General features: G+C 41.3%; 1 protein-coding gene and 1 non-coding gene across 3 annotated transcripts; both read right to left on the minus strand.

The window, feature by feature from the left end:
• Positions 1–329: 329 nt before the first annotated feature.
• LOC118386637 (cullin-3-like) lies at positions 330–26,612 on the minus strand. Of its 2 annotated transcripts, XM_035774343.2 has the most exons (17): positions 26,358–26,612; positions 22,773–22,970; positions 11,620–11,733; positions 11,099–11,170; positions 10,806–10,966; positions 10,123–10,237; positions 9,710–9,938; positions 9,140–9,285; positions 8,654–8,830; positions 7,591–7,761; positions 4,672–4,779; positions 4,178–4,302; positions 3,921–4,017; positions 2,636–2,770; positions 2,155–2,341; positions 1,431–1,576; positions 330–1,312 (listed from the first exon to the last, which is right to left on the minus strand). In XM_035774343.2, the coding sequence occupies exons 1-17, from the start codon at positions 26,418–26,420 to the stop codon at positions 1,181–1,183; spliced, it is 2,376 nt and encodes a 791-aa protein (XP_035630236.1). In that variant the 5' UTR covers positions 26,421–26,612; the 3' UTR covers positions 330–1,180. The 2 variants fall into 2 exon arrangements, with proteins under 2 accessions (XP_035630236.1, XP_035630245.1); XM_035774352.2 differs by lacking the exon at positions 11,099–11,170 and having other exon boundaries at positions 26,358–26,611.
• On the minus strand, positions 12,697–12,767 carry trnaa-ugc (transfer RNA alanine (anticodon UGC)). Its single transcript has one exon. It is a non-coding gene; the product is annotated as a tRNA-Ala (tRNA).
• Positions 26,613–27,135: the final 523 nt, after the last annotated feature.

The raw sequence follows: 27,135 nt of genomic DNA on the forward strand, positions 1-27,135 counted from the left end.
ATTTGTGAGATGCACATTTATCCCATGTCATGTGGCCTCAAACAAATTAATTGCACACTGAGAAATAACATCCACTTTAGGGGATTCAGTAAGAAACATTGCAGTTCTAAAGCACGTGCAGACTCAAAGTTGGCTGAAAGCAATACAAATGGTTATGTTGAATTCCTCTTCATGGCTGTGTAACAGTTTGACTGTGGTTCCCGTTATGCATTAGGCTTAAATTATGGTCAGAAGAGCAGATATTTCACAGTAAAGACAATTTTAGTGTGGCTTTCTCTGCTCTCAGAGAGGAGTACACAAGGCAGTTGTGAAACAGGTAGGAGGCAAAATTCCCTTCGTTGTACAATTTATTTTTCTACACTTAATATGATAAACTAGGCCCTGTACAGTCCACTTTAGCGAGTACAATTATTTACAATTTATACACATTAAAACATGGTGATAAATTGGTTCCAATTGAAATGCAATAAGAAAAAAATGAACTTCCCTTTGTGATCTGCATTGGGAAGAACCTACAATTCCAAGGAGAGAAATATTTCTGGGCTGACGATCCAATTTTACAATAGGCCCCATTGAAAAATAAAAAAACATACACCTTGTATAGAGCACTCCATAAGATAAAGCATGCTATCAAGCAACTGCTCCTGTTCTCTGCAAACCAGCAACAACATCCATGTCCTCTTCTCTTTGATTAAAGTCCTGGAGGGAAAAAAAGGCCAATAGTGTCTGACAACCTGTACAACCAGCATGGTGCCACAAAAAAACACAAACACATTTACATCAACATTTAAAACGGGAGAAATAACTAATATTTTCTTGGTCTGTGTAGCCAACCCACAGTCGCTTGGTATATGTTTTGTTTATGCTAGTTTTCTTTTCCTTTGTTTATTGGGCAGTACTTTTCCTTTGTTTATAAATGCAGTACATTTGATGCATTTCCCACTCTCCGCCCAAATTTTCCCCAAGGCCACATAAGGAACATGAAACTCTAACAAAACTATATCCAATCCCTCCATTTAGCTAAAATATATTTTAAAAACCTTGTCTTTTTTTTCCAATGAAAGAAAGGTAAGCTTCCCAGTATCAGACAAACTTCCAAGTTCATACACATAACACAAGACCCCCCAAAAAAAAAAAAGTATGGTTTATTTTTGTGTCAAGTTTGATTGAATTCACGCCCTTATGCTACATAAGTGTACACTTTGCGATCCTCCGGTGTCCGTGCCAAATATTCCCGCTCAATGAGTCCTTCAATGCGCTTCTTGATGACTACAGGACTGGGGAGGAATCGCGATCGCAATTGCTGGGTGACCTGGAGAGATGGTACAAACACAGACACAATCAGAACCGGATCTTACATCTAATTACTGAGAGGTACAGACAGAAGTACCCCGAAACGCCTCAATGTTCATACACTGTATTCCACTGACCTCTGCTACCAACACGTTATGCTGCATCTTCTTTCTAGACTTCATGATGCGGACGATGGCCGCCTCGATCTCGTGCTTCCTATCATCGTCCACTTTCTGCCGAGTCTCCTTCCTCTCCGGGTCAGTCTCTCCTTGCTTAGCGGCGACTAGCGACCAACACAAGGAAACCAGTTTCAGCCAGGCACCTCATATGACAGCTACACGCACAGGACTATATCATTGGGCTCCCAAGTGGCGCAGCGGTCTAAGGCACTGCATCTAAGTACAAGAGGCATCACTACAGTCCCTGATTCGTATCCAGGCTGTATCACATCCGGCCGTGATTGGGAGTCCCATAGGGCGGCACCCAATTGCCCAGCGTCATCCGGGTTAGGCCGACATTGTAAATAAGACTTTGTTCTTAACCAACTTGCTTAGTTAAATAAAAATAAATTCACGCTACACAGGTAAATCTTTGGCTGGGCTGTCCAGACGAGTGGAGATCAGTTGTGTTTTCACTAAATCTATCTGAGGTAGAATCAGAGAAATAGAATCTCATTATAATTCTGTGGTTAGAATGACCCTAGAAGGTTGGTATGCATATAGTTCAACGCCATGCTTCAGAAACCAATGTTGAAACAAAATAAATCCTGGTTGTTTTTGTGCCATTTTGGTTTTGCATGCCATAGATCTTTAAATCTGTGTTCTACAAGACCGGTCTGTATGGCTAACTGGGTTTGTCTACCTGTCTGGATCTTGACGCGGTGCAGCTTGGAGGTGAACTGGTCGTTGACGGTGAACACATGACCGTTCTCGATCTCCTTGGACTTGGGCTCCTTGGTGAGGACCCGCTGGGTGGGCTTCCCGCAGGCCAGCGACTGCAGCGCTCTCACTAGCTCCCTCTCTGGGATGTCTGTCTCCTGCTGGATCTCCTACACAGCAGAGAGTGAGAGATGGGGACAAAGAGGAGAGATGGAGATGAGGCAGAGGGATCCATGACTGCACTATGCTGAAACCAAATAATACATTATTTTTTAGAGAAACAAGAGTGTCTAACTTTTTCAGTTCAATATAACTTTATTCACTCCCTCAGGGAAAGACATTGCCAGACCACAAACTTGAACATCCTGCACATATAATAAAGATATCACTTTGCCCAAATACATCCCTCCTTACAAACTTTACTTTATTCTGTGATGTGCTACGCATTCAATTAGCAGCTGTACCTCAAACATGGACTTCTCCCGGTTGTTGAAGATCATGAGTATTGTCATCTGGAAGGTGGACACCTGCAGTATGTGCTTCCTGGTGTTGGAGCCTGTTACTTGGGCACCGCCCACCCCCACCTCCAAGCCGTCCTCCTGGGAGGAGAGGAGAGGTCACAACCGGCCGGCCGCCTTCAGGTAACTCAGTCACACAGGAGTAATCAATGTAGCCTCTGTTCAATCACTGACTATGTCATGCTTATATATACACATACAGTTGAAGTCGGAAGTTTACATACATACATACATACATACATACATACATACATACATACATACATACATACATACAAGTAAGATCTTTGTCCCCAGGTGCAGTTGCAAACCGTAGTCTGGCTTTTTTATGGAGGTTTTGGAGCAGTGGTTTCTTCATTGCTGAGCGGCCTTTCAGGTTATGTCGATATAGGACTCGTTTTACTGTGGATATAGATACTTTTGTACCCGTTTCCTCCAGCATCTCCACAAGGTCCTTTGTTGTTGTTCTGGGATTGATTTGCACTTTTCACACCAAAGTATATTAATCTCTAGGAGACAGAACGCATCTCCTTCCTGAGTGGTATGATGGCTCTGTGGGCCCATGGGGTTTATACTTGCGTACTATTGTTTGTACAGATGAACATGGTACCTTCAGGAGTTTGGAAATTGTTCCCAAGCATGAACCAGACTTGTCGAGGTCTACCATTTTTGTTCTGAGGTCTTGGCTGATTTCTTTTGATTTTCCCATGATGTCAAGCAAAGAGGCACTGAGTTTGAAGGTAGGCCTTGAAATACATCCACAGGTACATCTCCAATTGACTCAAATGATGTGAATTAGCCTATCAGAAGCTTCTAAAGCCATGACATCATTTTCTGGAATTTTCTTAGTGTATGTAAACCTTTGACCCACTGGAATTGTGATACAGTGAATTATAAGTGAAATAATCTGTCTGTAAACAATTGTTGGAAAAATTACTTGTGTCATGCACAAAGTAGATGTCCTCACCAACTTGCCAAAACTATAGTTTGTTAGCAAGAAATGTGTGGAGTGGTTGAATAACTAGTTTTAATGACTCCAACCTAAGTGTATGTAAACTTCTGACTTCAACTGTAGCCCCCCCACACATCAATGTTCATGCCATATTCAAAGGCAAGTACAGCCTTCATACACCTGCTGTTATCAAGGCCTGATGTTGACATTAGTGGTGTGTGTGTGTGCGTGCATCAGTCTGTATACCTGCCAGCCAGTCAAAGGCTGTCCCCTGCATACCTTTTTGATTGGCCCGTAGAAGGTGGCATTGAGGTCTGCAGAGCCCATGTGATGCTGCAATGTAAGCTGCCTGCCGCTGTGTTTTGCCAGATAAAATCTATGGCCACAAAATCAGAAGACAGTCACACACTACAGCATTAAAGACAAACACAGACAAAGGACAGCGCCCCGCTTCCACAACCTGCAGCAGAGAATTACATGGCCTCTGCTATGCAAAGTAAATGAGATACAGTGAAGGACAGAGGAGATAGACAAACCTTCTAAAGACTTCAAATGCATGTCGAGGAGAAGGGGGGATATTACATTTGGGCGTGGCGGACTGCGTTGGCCAGTAACCTGTCGTCAAAACCCTCACTGTGAGATCGACTCCACCCAACGACACCTGGGGATGGAAGTTAGATCTACGTCTTTCACGGAGGTTCCCAATTGTCAGAATGACCATCAAAAGCTCCATAAGATGTGCTCTTCGCTTTGAGAGAGCTAGGTTAAATAGAGAGCAATAGTAATGGCTTCTTTGGACAAAGCCTATGGGAAAATGAATGGAGTTTTTGATAAATGCCAAAATTATGGTCTGTAGTAAAGACAGGCTTAGGTGATCTTATATGTTTTGTCCCTAAACCCTATTCTTTCCCCATAGGAATGGCTGAACGAACCAGAGGTAACTAATTTATATTTTTTTAGGACTACAAGCTGGCAAGCTCTATGTTCCCCAGAACCAACACTGGACTGGTTCTGTGAGTGGGTGTCTCACCGCCGTTGATTGTAGATGTTGGCGGAACTCGTCCATGGTTGTGTTTGAGATGCTCATGTCTCGGAACATGCCTTCTAGTTTGGAGGTGAACTGGCAACCACACTCCGTCTGGCCAGGGGAACCAGAGAAAGAGGAAGAGAAAGAGATATACGGGATGATACAGATCTATTAAACAACACTTCACTCGCACTATCGTTTCTGTCACACTGACTCTTCACTCAGCTGAGCTGTAGTTCAACATACAGTTTGTACAGTTCAAAATGTGTAAAGTACTTAAGTAGTACTTGAAAGTATGTTTTACTTAAGTCTTTTTTGGGATATCTGTACTTCACTATTTCTATTTTTGACAACTTTTAATTTTACTTCACTACATTCCTAAAATAAATAATGTACTTTTCACTCCATACATTTTCCCTGAACCCCAAAAGTACTTTGTACATTTCAAATGCTTAGCAGCACAGAAAAATTGTGCAATTCACGCACTTATCAAGAGACCATCCCTGGTCATCCCTACTGCCTCTGACCTGGCGGACTCACGAAACACAAATGCTTTATTTCTGAATGATGTCCGAGTGTGCCCCTGGCTATCCGTAAATGGTTTGCTTAATCTAAGGAATTCTAAATTATTTGTACTTCTACTTTTGATACTTAAGTATATTTAAAGCCAAATACTTTTACTCAAGTAGTATTTTACTGAGTGACATACTTTTACTTTAGTTATTTTCTATTAAGGTATCTTTACTTTTACTCAAGTATAACAATTGGGTACTTTTTCCACCACTGGTGCAGTTCAAGTTAAAAATATATTGCATTGTGTAAAGTACTAGAACTGGGATCAAAATACAATTTAATAATAATTTAAAATATTTTAGCTTTGCAATTGAACCAAATCAAAATAACCAAAAGTGCAAACCCCGCCCACATGGCACCCCAAGCAGGCTAACGCAAATACTCAAAGTATTTGACCATAGGTCTGGCATATGCTTATATTGCAAATCTTAAGGTTGCACTTATTAGGTATTGAAGGTGCTACAATACAATGCAGTCGGAAAGTATTCAGACCCCTCGACTTTTTCCACATTTTGTTACGTTAAAGCCTTATTCTAAAATTGATTTTCTCATCAGCCTACACACAATACCTCATAATGATAAGGAGAAAACAGGTTTTTAGAAATTGTTGCAAATGGATTAATTCTAAGAAAACAGATACCTTATTTCCATAAGTATTCAGACCCTTTGCAATGAGACTCGAAATTGAGCTCAGGTGCATCCTGTTTCCATTGATCCTCCATGAGATGTTTCTACAACTTGATTGGAGACCACCTGTAGTAAATTCAATTGATTGGACATGATTTCGAAAGACACCCACCTGTCTATATAAGGTCTCATAGTTGACAGTGCACGTCAGAGCAAAAACCAAGCCACGAGGTCGAAGGAATTGTCCGTAGAGCTACGAAACAGGATTGTGTCGAGGCACAGATCTGGGGAAGTTTACCAAAAAAATGCATTTAAGGTTCCCAAGAACACAGTGGCCTCCATCATTCTTAAAATGGAATAAGTTTGGAACCACCAAGACTCTTCCTCAAGCTGGCCGCCGGGCAATCGGTGGAGAAGGGCCTTGGTCAGGGAGGTGACCAAGAACCCAATGGTCACTGACAACCATCTCTGTAGTACTCCAGCAATCAGGCCTTTGTGGTAGAGTAGCCAGACAGAAGCTACTCCTCATCAATTTTAACCATCTTCCCTGTCCCTGCTGAAGAAAAGCAGGCCCAAACCATGATGCTGCCACCACCATGTTTGACAGTGGGGATGGTGTGTTCAGGGTGATGAGCTGTGTTGCTTTTACGCCAAACATAACGTTTTGCATTGTTGCCAAAAAGTTCAATTTTGGTTTCATCTGACCAGAGCACCTTCTTCCACATGTTTGGTGTGTCTCCCAGGTGGCTTGTGGCAAACTTTAAAAAACACTTTTTTATGGATATCTTTAAGAAATGGCTTTCTTCTTGCCACTCTTCCATAAAGGCCAGATTTGTGCAATATACGACTGATTGTTGTCCTATGGACAGAGTCTCCCACCTCAGCTGTAGATCTCTGCAGTTCATCCAGAGTGATCATGGGCCTCTTGGCTGCATCTCTGATCAGTCTTCTCCTTGTATGAGCTGAAAGTTTAGAGGGACGGCCAGGTCTTGGTAGATTTTCAGTGGTCTGATACTCCTTCCATTTCAATATTATCGCTTGCACAGTGCTCCTTGGGATGTTTAAAGCTTGGGAAATCTTTTTGTATCCAAATCCGGCTTTAAACTTCTTCACAACAGTATCTTGGACCTGCCTGGTGTGTTCCTTGTTCTTCATGATGCTCTCTGCGCTTTTAACGGACCTCTGAGACTATCACAGTGCAGGTGCATTCATACGGAGACTTGATTACACACAGGTGGATTGTATTTATCATCATTAGTCATTTAGGTCAACATTGGATCATTCAGAGATCCTCACTGAACTTCTGGAGAGAGTTTGCTGCACTGAAAGTAAAGGGGCTGAATAATTTTGCACGCCCAATTTTTCAGTTTTTGATTTGTTAAAAGATTTGTTAAAAAAGTTTGAAATATCCAATAAATGTCGTTCCACTTCATGATTGTGTCCCACTTGTTGTTGATTCTTCACAAAAAAAATACAGTTTTATATCTTTATGTTTGAAGCCTGAAATGTGGCAAAAGGTCAAAGTTCAAGGGGGCCGAATACTTTCGCAAGGCACTGTATATGTGATATTTCTGTTTTTTATTTGTAATAAATTGTAAAAAATGACTTCCATTCCTTTTAGAATAAGACTAATGTCACAAGGTCACTGAAACAAACAGTTGATGAATCTGTTAATGGATGGAAGATCTTAAGATACTGCTCTTCCTCATCCTGTTTCCTCACCTTGAGTTTAGAGATCATGTTCTTCTCCGAGTCGTCCGAGACGCTCTTGTTGGTGAGCAGCCTCCTGGCCAGGTGCTGTTTGTAGTACCTCTCAAACACATCCTTCTCCTGCATGAACCTGAAGAGCACCATGGCCTTGTCCAGGATTGACTCCACCTCCTGCTCCGTCAACTACACACACACAGAACGAGAGGACAGCGAGTGTTACACGACCACACATACACACTTTAAATGATTACATTTGAAACACTGATTTAATCAAATATATTGAACTCCTTATATAGTGAGCTCCAAAAGTAAAGGGACAGTTACCCGTGTGTGGTTGTTTTTGCTCTGTAATCCAACACTTTGAATTTGAAATGATACAATGACTTAAAGTGGAGTCCATCAACTTCAATTTGAGGTCATTTTCATCCATATCAGGTGAACCGTTAAGAAATTACATCACTTTTTGTGCATTTTAGGCGACCAGAAGTATTGGGACAAATTCACTTATGTGTATTAAAGTAGTAAAAAGTGTAGTATTCGGTCCCATATTCATTGCATGCAATGACTACATCAAGCGTGTTACTCTACAAATGTGTTGGATGCATTTTCTGTTATATTTGGTTGTGTTTCAGGTTATTTTGTGCCCAATAGAAATTAATGGTAAATAATGTATTGTCATATTTGTGCGTATAACCTTCTCACTCATAATTATTCACAATTCATTCCAGATTAATGGTAATCATGGTAGCATCCAAATTAATGTAGAAGTGTTTAGAAATATATTATATTCTTATTTACCAATAAAAGTGACTCAAATGACACAATATATTATTTACCATTCATTTCTACTGGGCACAAAATAATCAGAAACACAACCAAATATGTCACAATCAACTGGCACCTATTCCTTATATTGGGCCCTGGTGAAAAGTAGGGCACTATGTAGTGAATATGGTGCCATCGGGCTCTGGTTAAAAGTAGAGCACTGTATAGAGAATATGGTGTCATTAGGGACGCAGCCTGTGTGCCCTGAGGAGAGGAACCTTCCTCCCCATTACATCAGAAAACGACTCACTCCTTTTACGCCTTTCTTCAGCTTGTCGTCGATGAACAAGGAGAGGTACTCGGGGGAGCGCGAGTTGAGGTTGAGGAAGTATTCAAAGTCCCCTGCGATGGTCTGCTTGAAGAGCCGGTCGTTGTTGAACGACTCTAGAAGGAAGCGGTCGAAACGAGACTTCAGATCCAACAGACCCTGCAGAGAACAAAAACCAGAGGAAGGAAGAACACATGACATTATTGGAAAGCAATGGCACTTACTACATGCTCGTGTATCTGCCATCTAGTGGCAATATGGAGTATAACAACATAAATTGCATCCCTACAGTGGATTTAAAAGCATTGAATCGGTATAAGCATTCACTGGAGTTTCCCCTATTGTTAAATCCATGACCAGGGAGTGTGGAAATGCACACTTTGGGAGAATGGGAAGGAATGGGAATGTAGCCAGAGATAATTTTTTTGTGGACCCCCTGCCAATGATGTCACTTCCGGTGTAAATTACCTGGATGTAATCCACAGGGTTTTTGCCCTCGCCCTCCTCTGACACCAGCGCCTTGCCCTGCTCGCGGAGGTAGGAGCTCATGCACTCACACATGGTCTTCAGTCCATTTGGCACTCTGCTAAAGAGCTTATACATACACGCCAGGTCTGTGTTCACGCATACACGCACGCACACGGGCACACACATCAGTACAAACACATTAGTATCCAAAGACCACCCACCAATATCTTTCACCATAAATATAGAATTGCTGACATTGATATCAAAACAATGGCACGGGTGGTGCCAAGTATGCACACGATAACAACACATTCACACAATTATTCTGCTCTGCAAAAGACCTCAAGATGTATGCAAATGTCTGACACTAACATCGGGGTAAAATATCCCTTTCATGAAAAAAGAAAAAGTCTGGTGTCCCAAATGGCACCCTATGCCCTATATAGTGCACTACTTTTGACCAGAGCCCTATCGGCCCTGTCAAAGGTATTTCACTGCATAGGAAATAAGGTGCCATTTGGGATGCAAAGTATAGCTGGGACTGGAGTAGTACTAGTGTGGCAAACTGACCCTCTGTCTTTCCGTTCTTGAGCATGTGGACGAGGCCCGAGTTCTCCATTTCCACGATGGTCTTCATGTGCTTGGAGATGAGCTCCCGCTCCACCACCTTCACAATGGGCTCTTCTGTCGTCTTGTCTAGGCAGTGCAGCACACGCTCGATCTCCTCGTTTATCCGCGCCTCCACTTTCTTTATGTACACGCTTGCGCTGTTCTCCGCCAAAAACTTTTGACTTTCCATCTGGGAGGGCAAACAAACGCAGGGTTAGGAGCGCCTTGGGTGACAGAGGGCATACACATGATGTACATAATATGATAATAGTAGGCAAACAACAAATATCAATGCAAGTCAGCGTACATGACATATAGCATTGATGCGAATGAAATGTATGAATAGATGTGGTGGGGAGAGGATTCTTACAAACCTGGAAGAACTCTGCAGACATTTCTAAAAACGGGGCCTCAAAGTCCTCTTCGTAAACCGACCTCCCTTCGAGGCCTAAGATCATTAACATCTGGCAGGCATTTCTGATCGCCCCCCTGAGGGAGAGCGAGAGAGACAGAGACAGACAGGGTCAGGTTAACTTGACAACTGTGGGAAGCATTGGGGTCAACATGAGCCAGCCATCTCTGTGGAACACTTTCAACACCTTGAAGAGTCCATGCCCCGATGAATTGAGGCTGTTCTGAGAGAAACGGGGGGTGCAACTCCTAATGTTTAGTACGCTCAGTGTATAAGATATCATTTAGGTCTGGGTCAGCTCAAAGACTATCAGATACTTTTTCAATTCAACAAAGAGCACAATGAAATAATCATGAATTACGGTTGTGGGTTTCTTCATCGGGAAAAACACTGCTTCCTTCAGCTCAGAAACTGTGGCTCTGTTTGAATTCCTTCAAAGTGCATCCTTCCCTCCTCCCTTCAAACAGTCGATGCTTAGACATGACTGGACAGATGAACACAAGCTTTCCGCCGCATGGCTTCCAGTCATTTCCAGTGATGACACTTGTCAAATCATTTCAGTGATCCCTTCAACGAAGCTAGGAGTTTGTACACTTTTAAAGAAGTCGAACGGGGCCTGTGTATAGACGGGTCATATTATTATACCTGTCCACCACTTCGCCCTTCCTCTCTCGTGCGATCATGTCCAGGAGGGTCTGTCGGAGGTGGTCTCGGATGCAGCCGTAGCGCACCACCTGGTCTCTGAAGATGATCAGGCCCAGGTTATAGACGTTCTCCACATTGTTCTGCTGCACGTACACCCGGTCCTGGGAAACAAGAGAAAGAGAGGGTGAAGCTTTGCCATTCAAGGCTGATCTTGGGCAAGTTTTGCATTTCCCCCACTAATGGTTATGTTTAGGATTAGTGGATGGGAAGCTGATCTCAGATCTGTACCTCACCCCGGAGCGCGTTTGAGACCTGCAGCCAGGAAGCAATGCATTACCAGTCCAAGGGAGGGTTACGAGATGACACTGTATTGAGAAATACAGTCAAATCCTAATAACTAAGAAGTGTGCACGTCTGATAAGCACAAATTGTGCATGTCAGCAGTTACGTTTTCTAAAAGTGTTATGATGCAAAACACAATGATGCAAAATGGAGCATCACTTTTAAATTTTGCTGTATCTTGAAAACGTATCTGCTGACTGGAACAACATGAATGAACAAAATACTAAAAACATGTTTGTTTTTTGTAAAACATCCCTGGTTTACGACTGCACCTTGTAGCTGTCAGAGCCATGTATTTAGAGAGTTTGGACATTGAGGTTTCTGCATAATGATGCATTTACATGACCCTATGGCAGCCATGTTAGCACCCCATTAATTTAAAATAGGGAATATTAAAATAATGCTATGTATGTCTAGAATTAAAACATAACTCTCTAAATACATGGCTCTGGTAGCTGGTGGTGCCACTCACCATGTACATGAGGATGTCTCTGATCATGACCATGGCTGTCTGGTGGTCGTTCCAGGCTTGGTTTAGTGTTTGGAGGAAGTTGTTGTTTAGTGAGTTGAGGACATCTTCCCGTACCTATGGGGAAGCAGTAGAACAGTCAGGCAGAGAGGCATTCGTTTGAAACTACAACACCACACTGATGACTTGGCACACTGAGCCCATCTCGCTTTCTCTGCATGACACACTCTCTGTCCGTGAGTCTCTCCCTCCACAAGCTCCTCTCTCTGAGTTTCCTCTCTCTGTATGGGACTCTAAAGAACACTGTGCTCATCAACTTCAGGCAGAGAAACAATCAAACAACAACAATTTAGTGAAACAGTTCCCAGCATACTATCTCAATGGAAAGTGAACCCCTCTCAGCTCACTATAATCACCTACTGATGAATCTGTTGTACTTACACAGTGCATTCGGAAAGTATTCAGACCCCTTGACATTTTCCACATTTTGTTATGTTACAGCCTTATTATAAAATTGATTAAATACAAAACAATCCTCAGCAATCTACACACAATAACCCATAGTGACAAAGCGATAACAGGTGTATAATTTTTTTGCAAATGTATTATAAATAAAAAACAATTTATTCACGTAGGTATTCAGACACTTTGCTAAGAGTCTCGAAATTAAGCTCAGGTGCATCCTGTTTCCATTGATTGTCCTTGACATGTTTCTACAACTTTATTGGAGTCCACATGTGCTAAATTCAATTGATTGGACATGATTTGGAAAGGCACACACGTCTATATAAAGTTACCACAGTTGACAGTGCATGTCAGAGCAAAAACCAAGCCACGAGGTCGAAGGAATTGTTCGTAGAGCTATGAGACAGGATTGTGTCGAGGCACATATCTGGGGAAGGCTATGAAAAAAATGGACGTGGCATTGAATGTCTCCAAGAACACAGTCGCCTCCATCATTCTTAAATGGAAGAAGTTTGGAATATCTGAAAACTTAAATGGCCATTTCATTCCTATTACATTTTAGTAGATGCTCTTATCCAGAGCAACTTACAGTAGTGAGTGCATACATTTTCATACTGGTCCCCCGTGGGAATCGAACCCACAGCCCTAGCATTGCAAGTGCCATGCTCTACCAACTGAGCCACATCATCACAAACCACTTGATGTCTCAATTAGAGGTCAGACGATTAATTAGGGCCGATTTCAAGTTTTCATAATTGGTAATAGGCCTTTTTGGACGCCGGTTACATAGCAATCCACGAGGAAACTGCGCGGCAGGCTGACCTCCTGTTACCCGAGTGCAGCATCAAAAGGACCTTGTGGCTGCAAGGAGCCACGGTAAGTTGCTTGCAAATATTAAACTTAGCTTATAAAAAACAATCAATCTTCACATAATTACTAGTTGACTACACATGGTTGATGATATTACTAGGTTAACTAGCTTGTCCTGCGTTGCATATAATCAATATAGTGGCTGTTAATTTATCATCGAATCACAGCCTACTTTGCCAAACGGCTGATGATTTAACAAAAGCGCATTTGCGAAAAAAATCACAATCGTTGCACGAATGTACCTAACCATAAACATCCATGCCTTTCTTAAAATCAATACACAGAAGTATATGTTTTTTAAACCTGCATATTTAGTTAAAAGAAATTCATGTTAGCGGGCAATATTAACTAGGGAAATTGTGTCACTTATCTTGCGTTCAGTGCAAGCAGAGTATTAAACTTATTCAACAGGTTGGGCAGCCTGGCTCGTTGCAAATTAATTTGCCATAATTTTACATAATTATGACATAACATTAAAGATTGTGCAATGTAACAGCAAAATTTAGACTTTGGGTTGTCACCCGTCCGAAAGAATATGGAACGGTTCCGTATTTCACTGAAAGAATAAACATTTTGTTTTCGAAATTATAGTTTCCGGATTTGACCATATTAATGACCAAAGGCTGGTAATTTCTGTGTTTATTAAATTATAATTAAGTCTATGATTTGATAGAGCAGTCTGACTGAGCGGTGATAGGCAGGAGCAGGCTCGTAAGCATTCATTCAAACAGCACTTTACTGCGTTTGCCAGCAGCTCTTAGCAATGCTTGACTCACAGCGCTGTTGATGACTTCAAGCCTATCAACTCCCGAGATTAAGCTGGCAATACTAAAGTGCCTATAAGAACATCGAATAGTCAAAGGTGTATGAAATACAAATGGTATAGAGAGAAATAGTCGACATGTCAGAATTCCTATAATAACTACAACCTAAAACTTCTTAACTGGGAATATTTAACCACCAGCTTTCATATGTTCTCATGTTCTGAGCAAGGACCTTAAATGTTAGCTTAGCTTTTTGGACCCGAATGCCAAAACATTCAAGGAGGGGACGGTATTGAAAATCATACCGTCTGTATTTCAAAATACCACCGGTAAATGGTATATCGCCCAAGACCAATGGTGTAAATTGCAGTGGTCTGAAATAATTAATAGAATGGACCTATCCTATTGCGATGATTGAAATGACACCCACCCTTTATTTAAGAGTATGATGTGTCTCAACTGATGGCAGGCACAACACAAAAACCTCAGATTATATGAAATAGGGTCTAAGCTACAACTTATGCAAATATGAGTTCATGGACTTTTTGATAATTGATAAGGCAATAAAGGTTCAAAAAAGGAACATTTAAATTAAAAAAAGGTCCTCAATAAACAATCACATAGTTTGACAACACTGTAAGCTTTTAAATGATATCAAATTCAACTGTTTATATTTTCCAGTGATAAAGACATGGATGTCTCATTGTATGGTAGGGTGTGCAAAATGGGTAAACTTTGAGCACCTTTATTTTTTATTTTTTATTCAACCTTCATTTAACTAGGCAAGCCAGTTAAGAACTAATTCTTATTTACAATGACAGCCTATGTAAAGGCCTCCTGCAGGGATGGGTGCTCAGATTAAAAAGAAAAATACAGGACAAAACACACATCACGACATTAGAGACAACACCACATAAAGAGAGATCTAAGACGACAACATACCATGACAGCAACACATGACCACATGGTAGCAACACAACATGGCAGCAGCACAACAAGGTAGTTGCACAAAACAGGGTACAAACATTGTTGGGCACAGACAACAGCACAAAGGACAAGAAGGTTTGACAACAATACATCAAACAAAGCAGCCACAACTGTCAGCAAGAGTGTCCGTGATTGAGACTTTGAATGAAGAGATTGAGATAAAACTGGTGTTGTATGTGGAGGATGAGGGCTGCAGTATATCATAGATAACCATCTTAGAAGGGAGTGAGGGCCCTTCTACATAAGGAACAACCAGTGGGTCTTGCGACGTGTATACAGAGATGACCAGTTTACAGAGGTGTATAGAGTGCAGTGATGTGTCCTATAAGGAGCTTTGGTGGCAAATCTGATGACCGAATGCTAAAGAACATCTAGCCGCTAGAGAGCACCCTTACCTGCCGAACACAAAATCCGGGGAGGGGCCAGTTGGGTATAAGACTATCATCTGAATATAAATGGAGAGAGAGAGCTTCCTACTGCCTGATCTATGTTGTTGATGATCCTAGGCGTGCAGCCTAGGATCGACCCTTGGGATACACCCTTGGTGACAGGCAGTAGCTGAGACAGAAGATGTTCTGACTTTATACACTGCACTCTGAGGTAGTTAGAAAACCAGGCCAAAGACCCTTCAGAGACACCAATACTCCTTAGCCGGCCCACAAGGATGGATGGTCTACTGTATCAAAAGCTTTGGCCAAGTCAATAGAAAATAGCAGCACAACATTGCTTAGAATCAAGGGCAATGGTGACATCATTGAGGACCTTTAAGGTTGCAGTGACACATCCATAACCAGAGCGGAAACCAGATTGCATACCAGAGAGTTTTTCCAATACAATAGAAATGGGCCTATAACAGATAAGATCAGCTTGATCACCCCCTTTAAATTAAGGACTAACCGTGGCTGCTTTACAAGCAATGGGATGCTCCCCAGAGAGGAGAGACAGGTTAACAAGGTCAGAGATTGGCCTAAAATTGTTTGAATTATGTCTGTAAGTATAACAGAACTCATATGGCAGGCGAAAACCTGAGAAAAATCCAACCAGGAAGTGGGACATCTGAGGTTGGTAGTTTTTCAAAGCTTTGCCTACCGAGTACACATTGAGATATGGATGAGGTTACACTTCCTAGGGCTTCCACTAGATGTCTTTTGAAACTTGAATGAGGATTCTACTATAAAGGAGGGGCTCATGAGACCTGTTTGAGTCAGTGGTCTGGCATTGTGCCTTGGTCTCATGGCGCGCGCTCCCGACAGAGTTCTCTCGTTCCAGTGCCTTTTCTGAAGACAAAGGAACTCTCCGGTTGGAACATTATTGATGTTTTATGTTAAAAACACCCTAAAGATTGATTCCATACATCGTTTGACATGTTTCTAAAGGACTGTAACAGACTGTAACTGGCTATTTGGACATGAATTATGGAACTTTATGGAACAAATCAGTCATTTATTGTCGAACTGGGATTCCTGGGAGTGCCTTCTGACGAAGATCATCAACGGCAAGTAAATATTTATGGTGTTGTTTATAACTTTGTTGATTCCAAATTGGCGACTATTCCTCTGGCTGTTTTGGGTTCTGAGAGCCGTTCTCAGATTATGGTCTTTCTGTAAATCTGACACAGAAGTTGCATTAAGGAGAAGTCTCTCTTTAATTCTGTGAATAACACTAGTATCTTTTTATCAATGTTTATTATGAGTATTTCTGCTAAAATCACCAGATGTTTTGGAATCAAAACATTAATGCACGTAAGGCACCAATGTAAACTGAGATTTTTGGATATAAATATGCACATTATCGAACAAAACATACATGTATTGTGTAACATGATGTCCTCTGAGTGTCATCTGATGAAGATCATCAAAGATTAGTAATTAATTTGATCTATATTTCTGCTTTTTGTGACTCCAATATTTGGCTGGAAAAAATGGCTGTGTGTTTTTTTGACTTGGCGGTGATCTAACATAATCATATGTTGTGCTTTAGCTGTAAAGCATTTTTTAAATCGGACACGATGGGTAGATTAACAAGATGTTTATCTTTCATTTGCTGTATTGGACTTAATGTGTGAAAGTCACATATTTCAAAAGAATATTTTTGAATTTCGCACGCTGCCTTTTCAGCGGAATGTTGTCGAGGTGTTCTGCTAGCGGAACACCTGCGCGAGAATGGTTAAACCATCTGACTCAAATTTAAGGAGCTCTCGGACCTCGGACTCAGTGACCGCCTGCAGGGAGAAACTTTGTAGTGGGGCAGGGGAAAAAGAGGGAGGAGCTTTAGGGCCAGTCACATGAGAAGGGGTGGGAAATTAGGAAATGTTGGACAGGCAAGGAGGCATGGCTAAGTCAAATAGGAATCCTGACTTAATGAAGTGGTGATTAAAGAGCTCAGCCATGTGCTCCTTGTTAGTAAAAACCACATCAACAACATTAAGTGGAGGAGGGTTTATTCTCCAGGTCTTTAACCATTTTCCAGAACTTTTTGTGTTTAAACCCTGAGAAAGAGCGAGAACTGCTCCTTATTAACTTCTTAGGGATATGAAGTATCTAACTTTGGCCTTCCGGATAGCCTGAGTGCACTTATTTCTCATATACCTGAATGAGAGCCAGTCAGCCTGAGTATGCGTGTGCCGAGCCTTTCGCCAAATGCAATTCTTGATGTGGAGTAACTATGCAAGATCACGGTCAAAGCAGGGTCTGAACCGGTTTTAATTCAAATGTTCTTTATGGGGGCGTGTTTGTTAACAATATCACTGAAGATATCAAAAAAGAAAGTCCAAGCTTCTTCGACAGACAGGATCAATTTGATTCTATACCAATTAGAGGTCGACCGATTGTGATTTTTCAATGCCGATACCGATTATTGGAGGACCAAAAATAGCCGATAGGGATTAATAGGCCGACTTTTTAAAAAAGTATTTGTAATAATGACAATTACAACAATACTGAATTAACACTTATTTTAACTTAATATAATACATCAATCAAATCAATTTAGCCTCAAATAAAATGAAACATGTTCAATTTGGTTTAAATAATGCAAAAACAAAGTGTTGGAGAAGAAAGTAAAAGTGCAATATGTGCCATGTAAAAAAGCTAACGTTTAAGTTCCTTGCTCAAAACATGAGAACAAATGAAAGCTGGTGGTTCCTTTTAACAGGAGTCTTCAATATTGCCAGGTAAGAAGTTTTAGGTTGTAGTAATTATAGGACAATTTCTCTCTATACGATTTGTATTTCATATACCTTTGACTATTGGATGTTCTTATAGGCACTTTAGTATTGCCAGTGTAACAGTATAGCTTCCGTCCCTCTCCTCGCCCCTACCTGGGCTCTAACCAGGAACACATCGACAACAGACACCCTCGAAGCAGCGTTACCCATCGCTCCACAAAAGCCGCAACCCTTGCAGGGCAAGGGGAACAACCACTCCAAGTCTCAGAGCGAGTGACGTTTGAAACGCTATTAGCACGCACCTCGCTAACTAGCTAGCCATTTCACATCAGTTACACCAGCCTAATCTCGGGAGTTAATAGGCTGGAAGTCATAAATAGCTCAATGCTTGAAGCACAGCAACAACCTGCTGGCAAAACGCACGAAAGTGCTGTTTGAATGAATGCTTACGAGCCTGCTGGTCCCTACCATCGCTCAGTCAGACTGCTCTATCAAGTCATAGACTTAGTTATAAAATAAAAACACACAGAAATACGAGCCTTAGGTCATTAACCTCTTGCTCCTACCTGACAAGCAGGCGTCCCATCTAGACATCTGGAAATGCAAATGCGCTACGCTAAATGCTAATAGCACTCGTTAAAACTCAAACGTTCATTAAAATACACATGCAGGGTATTGAATTAAAGCTACATCCGTTGTGAACCCAGGCAAAAGGTCAGATTTTTAAAATGCTTTTCGGCGAAAGCATGAGAAGCTATTATCTGATAGCATGTAACACCCCAAAAGACCCGCAGGGGACGTAAACAAAATAATTAGCATAGTCGGCGCTACACAAAACGCAAAATAAAATATAAAACATTAATTACCTTTGACCATCTTCTTTGTTGGCACTTCTAGATGTCCCATAAACACAATTGGGTCTTTTTTTCGATTAAATCGGTCTATATATAGCCTAGATATCGATCTATGAAGACTGTGTGATCAACGAAAAAAATAGTGTTTTATAACGTAACGTCATTTTTTTTTATTAAAAAGGTCGACGATAAACTTTCACAAAACACTTCGAAATACTTTTGTAATGCAACTTTAGGTATTAGTAAACTTTAATAAGCGATCAAATTGATCACGAGGCGATGTATATTCTATAGCTGTACGTCTGGAAATAATGTCCGGGTAAATCTCAACCAAAATATCCGGTTGGAGACCTGAAGAAATGGGCTGTCTCTTGTTCGTTTGACCAAGAAACAAAGCCTAGGCAAATGACAAGACTGTTGACATCGTGTGGAAGCTGTAGGTATTGCAACCTCGGCCCCATTTAATGTGGTTCACCTTTATCAATCGGTTGAAGTGGCGCATGGATATATTTTTCCATTTTCAGTGATCAGATTTTCCTGCACTTTTCGATGAAACGCACATTCTGTTATCGTCACAGCCGTGATTTAACCAGTTTTATAAACGTCTGAGTGTTTTCTATCCACACATACTAATCATATGCATATACTATATTCCTGGCATGAGTAGCAGGGTGCTGAAATGTTGCGCGATTTTTAACAGAATGTTCGAAAAAGTAGGGGGTAGGAGTAACAGGTTAATATGGTCGAATCCGGAAACTATCATCTCGAAGACGAGACGTTTATTCTTTCAGTGAAATACAGAACCATTCCGTATTTTATCTAACGGGTGGCATCCATAAATCTAAATATTAATGTTACATTGTACAACCTTCAATGTTATGTCATAATTACGTTGGATGGGCTATTTCAGATGGGCTATGTACAGGTGCAGTGATCTGTGAGCTGCTCTGACAGCTGGTGCTTAAAGCTAGTGAGGGAGATATGAGTCTCCAGCTTCAGTGATTTTTGCCACTTTATGACCAGTTCTTCCATAGCAAAACATGTTTGGAAAGTTTTGTTTAAATCAAACTGGATGCTGTCAAAAAAGGGATTGAATTCAAATGGATTTACCCTATTACTCTGATTGCAAATGTGGGGGACAAGAACAGAATGTCAATGGGAGAGTATTTGTTTTAATTCTGAGATGCCAATTGGGTGGTGTTTTTTTAAGGCCACTGCTGAAATATTGACATCTAGACTGATGATTGATAATCTGAAAAGGTAGGCATGCCAACCTACATAGGCCTATGGTGACCGTAATACAGCCACACTGGCAGTCAGGAGTCATGACCACAGTCATCTGATGCCTCTGATTGTCATTAGTAGCCTAGCAAACTTGCTAACGGCCGGTACTCAGCACTCTATTGTCCCTCTAATCACTCTGACATCAATACAAATGAAATCTAAAAGTAAATACTTCATGAGAGCCCTGGCATTCAGAGTTTGAGCAGAATAGGATCGATCACCTTCTGCGCAGGGAGAGACAGCTTCTCATAGCTGGTTGATGCATGGAATGAAAGTGTTCCTGTTGCATTTCTATAGGCTATGCTATGCAATCTGTTAAAAAGAGGAGAATCCCATCAGCTTTCTATAGGCTAGGCTATATGTACGTCTCAGCTTTCCAAATATTAAGCAAATTGCTTTACTTTTCAACCAAAGTTGCCTAACTGGCTTGCATGAAAATGAACCGCGGGAAAAGCGTATCCATTTGCGATTCTAGTGCATATAGAAGACTTATTTTTTTTACCCTGCCCCTGTTCCGACAGGTGCATGATAATCACCCATTCTCACATTATTTAGTATATGTAAAGACAAGATTAAATTGAGAATAGTCTGAATGATGAAAATATTATCAGTTGTGAATGATTCACAGTCCATGCATTTTTTTGCAAATTTTTCAAATCATAGCTGCATGCATTATGTAACCTAGTCGATAGGCCTATATGCTTTGCTAAGGTTTGTATCACAACTGAAGTGGCCAAATAAATCCAAAACATAGCCTATATGCTCAAGACCCCTAGAACATGGTTGGAGAGCCCATAGCCTACACAGCCTGGTGAAACGTGTTCTGACTGAGTTTTGACTGGCTACTATTTAATAAAAGTGTATCCCAGCTTTCTCGTGCTGCTATATTTAAATTAGGCACATTAATCTGCTTTACAAACAGTGTAGCCTACCTGGCATATTAAAAAAGTAAACTGCACATAACCTCCATTCGCTATTCGAGTGCAGGCTATGGATGATTTTCATTTTTTGAGGGCCCTTCTAAATAAAAAATAATTCCACACATATGTAAAGACCAGATTAAATGGAGAATACTGCGTGAGGATATTATCAAGTGCATGTCAAATTCTGAATGTGAGACTAATGAGGTGTGTGTGTGTAGCCTGCGCAAGAAAAAGAGCAGAGCACTTCCCTTTCATGCAACTTTTTTCAAAGCATCAAATCATCATTATTTGCTTCATGCAGCCTTAATGTATTAGAAATCAAAACATATAACCTAACGTTTCTATCACAACTAAAGTTGAATAAATAACTGCGCACTCCATCGAAAATCATTTGGGAGAAAAATACCAAATTTTATTCAGTTATGTTCAATTGTATTGCTCTTACTATAAAATAATGCCACCGGAATTATATGCAAATATTGCCTGGTAAATGAACTCGTGTACCCAACTGCCATATGGCACAGCCAGATCAGGGCCTACCAAAGGAATATGCTATTCTGTTCTTCTGGAATAGGCTACATTTTCTTCATGCCTAAAAAAAAAAAAGATTTATTGTGATGTGCTGGATATATATTAAATGTATTTATTAGATGTTTTAAAATGTAGATGTTCCAAAGGTCCGCATCAGTGGCTATAAGTGGAAACCGGAGATGCAAACCATCTTTATGTTAATTAAATGGTCAATTACCGTGAGACCGGCAGTTATTTAAATGACAATCAACCAGCTGAAAAAATGTAATGACCGCCAAAGCCCTAGCCCTGCATAGATATTTAATTGGCCCAGTAATGTCATTGTTTCCAAATTGTTTGCAGACCCCATAGAAACCTGTCACAGCTTTAAGATAATCTGATGCTGCTTCCTGCTGCTACTCATTCAGTGGAATATGTTGACCTACATGGAGTGTGTGGTTTAAACATGAACATTATAGGGATCATGTGATAGGATAGTTTGTGGAACTAAATCACACAAACGCTTTCCCAAGGTCAAAGGCTATCACAACCACTGATTCATAGATCAGGACTGTGTGCGTTTACTGAAAGAGAGCTTTCAAATCTCCAGTCGGATGCCTATGGGCCCTAGTGGAGCTGGGCCTTCTGATAGCCCCATTCCTCAAACTTAACTCATTTAAATTCCAACCACTAAATATAAGGCTTCTGAATGAATGGAAGCAACTCTTGTTTTCCGGATAGTTTGCTTTCTTTTGCAAGTTCGCCGCATCCAGCCATAGTCAGACAGATTCTCTGAGCTTTCCACAGTAATTGGTTTAATATGAGCACTCCACTTCATCACGCTGTCAGCACACCAAACAGGCCCAACACTGAACAGGGCAATTGGCCTGTAATTTAATATCGCCTGGATTCGATTGACAGACAAGGTTTGTTTCCTTGCTTTTCAACAATGAAACTGTTATTATGGTCAAGGTGAGTAACATCTTGTGGTCAAGCTCAGTGACTATTCTACCACTGTAGAGATCCTGTAAGACGGAAAATACTCTGCCAGTGATTTTACAACTGTGATTACTGCCATACACAAATCCAGCAAAGGGATGTTAATCCAGACCAGGGCAGTGTTCATGAAAAGTCAAACCAAAGAAAACTGGCTGAAACAAGGAAGGACTAGCTGGACTGGTCCAATAAGAAACACTTGTTTTCATTGTCTGTTGTAAAACGTTTTAACATTATTCCATCACATGCCCTAATGAACAGCACCCAGTACTGAATCAACTCCCCGACTTGCGCTGGGATGAGCACGAGTCTACCACCCTGCGTTCATTGGCCTTACTTTGTTGATGAGGTGCTCTGTGACCACCTCCCGGAGGCCTGTGTAGAGCTTCTCGCCGTGTTTGTGCAGCACCATGGTGTAGGCGTTCCTGTAGAGCTCCTCGAAGCTCAGCCCGCTGTTGTTCTTCCTCTGGATCTCCTGGATGGCGTTCTTCAGGAGGTCCCAGATGTTGTTGACATACTTCTCATCCATTGTCATCTGCAGTGGAGAAAGGGAATGAGAGGCGAGCAGACAAATAGACTGACAGGCCAAAGTTTCGGGGATCTTTGGCTCCCTCGTTTGAGGGAGAACTGGAGCAAAGCAAGCTTGATAGACACCATATGCATAGCCTCCATTTTTATCAGTCTCCTGCTAGGCTAGCCTACTTCTTTTAGGTCAGCAACCTGCGAGAGAGACGAAACAAGTCAACACTTGCTACACTTCTGCAACCCCAAAACCCCTACTTATTTAAAGAGTGCCTATATTATATTGCAATATCTAACAGTTTGAATGTAACATTGATAAAAGAATGCTCCTCCTGAAAATTAATGATTTAAAGTATATTAAAACAAATCACTGTAAAGGAAACAGAGGTGTGTCCCTATTTGTGTTCCTTGTGATGAACTAAGAGTGCAGGACTGCAATATCATGACAATATTCCCAATAAGGTTCCATCCAGTCCATAGCATGAATGAAAGCATTTTATATTTTCCATATCACATTGCTCACAGCCACCTCTAACTGTGCCTCGTAACATTTGCCTTTCCCCCAAATTCTCATTTTAACTGGACAAATAGTAACGGCACTGTAGCCAACCATCACACTCGGATAAACATGGCCATATTCACAGCTTGATATAAATCCCTTGTCACCTTTGGCTGTCACACTCAACCATAGCCTGTTAAACCTGGAGGCTCTCCAAAGTGAGGCTGGCCAAAAGCTGCATACAAGGTGTCTGGATATGGCACCATCCAAACACAAGCATATTTCACAGGAAGTATCGGTGTGATTGGACAGGGTTCACAAGGATCCGGGAGGTAACATAGCAGGACAATCCATGACCCCACTCGAGAACAATTATGCAATTTTGGTATTTGGATTTCTTATTGGAGTGAGGGACGGGGATCCCGGGGATCCCGTTGAAGTGAAACCCTCTGCAACTAATAGGCCTTTTATTCACAAGTCATTTTTATAAAACCTAGAAACTTACCACAATAAATTAACTGTCTTGTATCCCATTAATAATCCAGGTACAGGGCCTGAACCTTTTTCGGACCATGATTGCACAGTTTTGTTTCGCTCTGGTCAACGTTAGTAGAGGAAGTGCACTAACACCCTGGACCAGAACTACACAAAACAGTCCTATTTTCTGTGGTACTCAACATCATTTTAGTCTGTGGCCTGACTAATTTCTGATTCTGAGGACATCTCTGAATGTCTGAAATGGACCCTAGGAAGTCCCAGCCAAGACATAAAACAAGAATTTTAAAGATCTATTCTACACCATCTCTCTGCATATCAAAAGTGTGTTCCAAAGTGGCTTCAGCCACTTCACATGGGTTAGTGTGACACTCAGTAGATGGCAAACTGGATAGAATCTGAGGAGCACTCATATCCTTCCCATCCCTTTCATGATAAAATTTAAAGTTTTGTCATATGGAGATCTGAACAGCAAGGGGAGGTAACATGATCTGATGGCAGTGAACTTTCAACTAAACACTGGGCTAAGCACATGATCCTTTCATTTAAGGCCTAAGGTAATTTGACATTTATGATGAGTCACTGCCTTGGTGAAGATTAAACTAACAAAACTGGCAAAACTAGCTACCGGATGTCACAATAATTAATTTAGCCCATTCATAGACGCTAACTACCTTAAGCCCGATGCTTGCTCTAAACGTTAATGCGAAAGTGGTACGGTTTTGGAAACACAAGTAATGTATCTCTCTTATCAGGGAGAAATAATTTTATAAAAACAAAATGTTAAATTACTACACACATTAATAGGGTTAGTGTTCCCACATGGCCATATTTCCACATTACCGCACTTGTTTACAGAAGACAGACAAGAGAAGACCAACTGTGCCAATTAGCTGTCTAGCCTGTTCCGAACACCCCTGTAAGCATAACTGGGAGGAAGTGTAGTTCATCAACTGGAGGCACACATTTATACACTTATACAGTAAGTGAATAATTGTTTTTATTTCAAATGTATTTTTTTCGGGCCTCCTGCGTGTTGCAGAGGTCTAAGAAACTGCATCACAGTGCTCGTTGTGCCACTAGAGATCCTGGTTCAAGTCTAAGCTCTGTCGCTGCCGGCGGTGAACTGGAGACCCAGGAAGCGCACAATTGGCCCAGCGTCGTCCGGGTTTGGCCGGCAGGGAAGTTCTTGTCCCATCGCGCACTAGCGACTCCTGGGCCGGGCGCAATGCAAGCTGACACGGTTGCCAGGTGTACGGCGTTTCCTCCAACACGTTGGTGCGGCTGGCTTCCGGGTTAAGCGGGCACCGTATCAAGAAGCAGTGCGGCTTGGCTGGGTTGTGTTTCGGAGGACGCATAGCTCTCGACCTTCGCCTTTCCCGAGTCCGTACGGGATTTGCAGCGATGGGACAAGACCAACTACCAATTGGATACCACGAAATTGTGGAGAAGAGGGAACAAAATATATATATAAAACATTTTAAAAATAGATTATTTGACTGATATGAAAGGGCCATTTGTTTCGAAAACCTTTTCGCAAGCAATTATTATTTACGTTTCTAAACTTTAAAACACGGAGTCGGAATTGTAGTTCACATGGAGCCAGCAGTGGGCAAAGCTAACTGATGGAAACCCTATGGAGAGAAGGGTTATCGAGAGCTACTATAGGGGATCATTGAGGATTCAGTGGAGGGACATCCGTCATAACTGAATACTGATCTTCTGAAAACTGATGTCACAACCAATAGCTTACTCCCATTAGCTTTTGTCCATTAGTTTTAGCAAACTGTTTACAAATTAAACTTAGGCTAACGTTAGCTACTTCAATCTTGAAAGACAAAGTATCTAACGTTACATTAACTAGGTGTAACAGTCGATGCTAAAGTTTGCTATATATCTATCCAACAGTTAAAAGTTAGTCGGGGTATCGAAATGTTTTATTGGCATGTAACTAAAATAACGTGTTTTTTTTATTAACTAAAAGAACGTGATTCAGCAAACCATGTCATGCATAATAACAACAATTCTCTCCAGTCCAACCCACCAGTTTCTGATTTGACCTAACGTTAAATAAAACAGTCGTTCAGCCACAAACAAAGCTACGACCCCAAATATTTAGTTAACTAGCTAGAAACCATGTTTTTCTCCGGGTAAAATGACAGTTGGTCGTTCGCTAGCTAATAATTGTCTGACAACAGTAACGTTACTAGCTACTGTATCGAACAGTAGGTAGCTAGCAAGCAGCTATCCATAACCTCTTGTAGGGGGTAGCTAGCTATCTACTTGTTTTTACTGAAAGATCGGCCTTGCAAACTGCATTCCCAGCTAGCTAGTTACTCGAACCTCGGTGGTCCAGTCACCGCCTGCTGCTGGCAGGGACAGGTCCTATTAGCGGTGTGTACTTACAGGAAAAGCTCGTATCCTCATCTTGGTGTCCTTTTTTGTGCCGCCTTTGCTGAGATTGGACATGGTTACCTCGTCTGTGTGTTCTGTATTTTCATGAAAATATTATCTGGTTAGGTACAGGGAAGTATACTTGTGGAGCTTCCACTCGACCCTCACCAGTCCGTAGTTGGTTGTTGACAACCAAACGGCAATGTTTCTCTAACGTAGTGTTTCTCCCACACTCAGCAATGGCGGAAAACCTAGCTACAGTTCTCACTGCGCAGAGCTCACACGTGCAACTCACGCGAGACTAAGGGTACTGGGCTGGGAAGGGGGTAATTTTCTCATGAATAAAATTAAATGTTTTGATCAATAAATTCCATTGGGCTTTGCCAAACACTTAAATAATAATATAATAATATATAATATATGACATTTAGCAGACGCTTTTATCCAAAATGACACATGACAAATCCAAATGCTTAAATGTTTTTATAGCATTTACCACCCACTCCATTCCAGTTTATTAGGAATTATTTGGGCTCTGTCTCTGCCAGTGGAGGCTCCTCAGAGGAGGAAGGGGAGGACCATCCTCGGTGAAATTTCATACAAATAAAAATAGTGAAACACAAAAACATTTTTGCTTTTTAGATAAAACTATATACTAAATATATTCATATGTCACCAAATAATTGATTAAAACACACTATTTTGCAATGAAGGTCTATAGTAACTTCAAAAGCACTATCTTGGTCAGCACAAAGGTGTAGCGGGAGGACAGCTAGCTTCTGTCCTCCTC

This window comes from Oncorhynchus keta, chromosome 1 (genome assembly GCF_023373465.1).
Source record: "Oncorhynchus keta strain PuntledgeMale-10-30-2019 chromosome 1, Oket_V2, whole genome shotgun sequence".
NCBI lineage: Eukaryota > Metazoa > Chordata > Actinopteri > Salmoniformes > Salmonidae > Oncorhynchus > Oncorhynchus keta.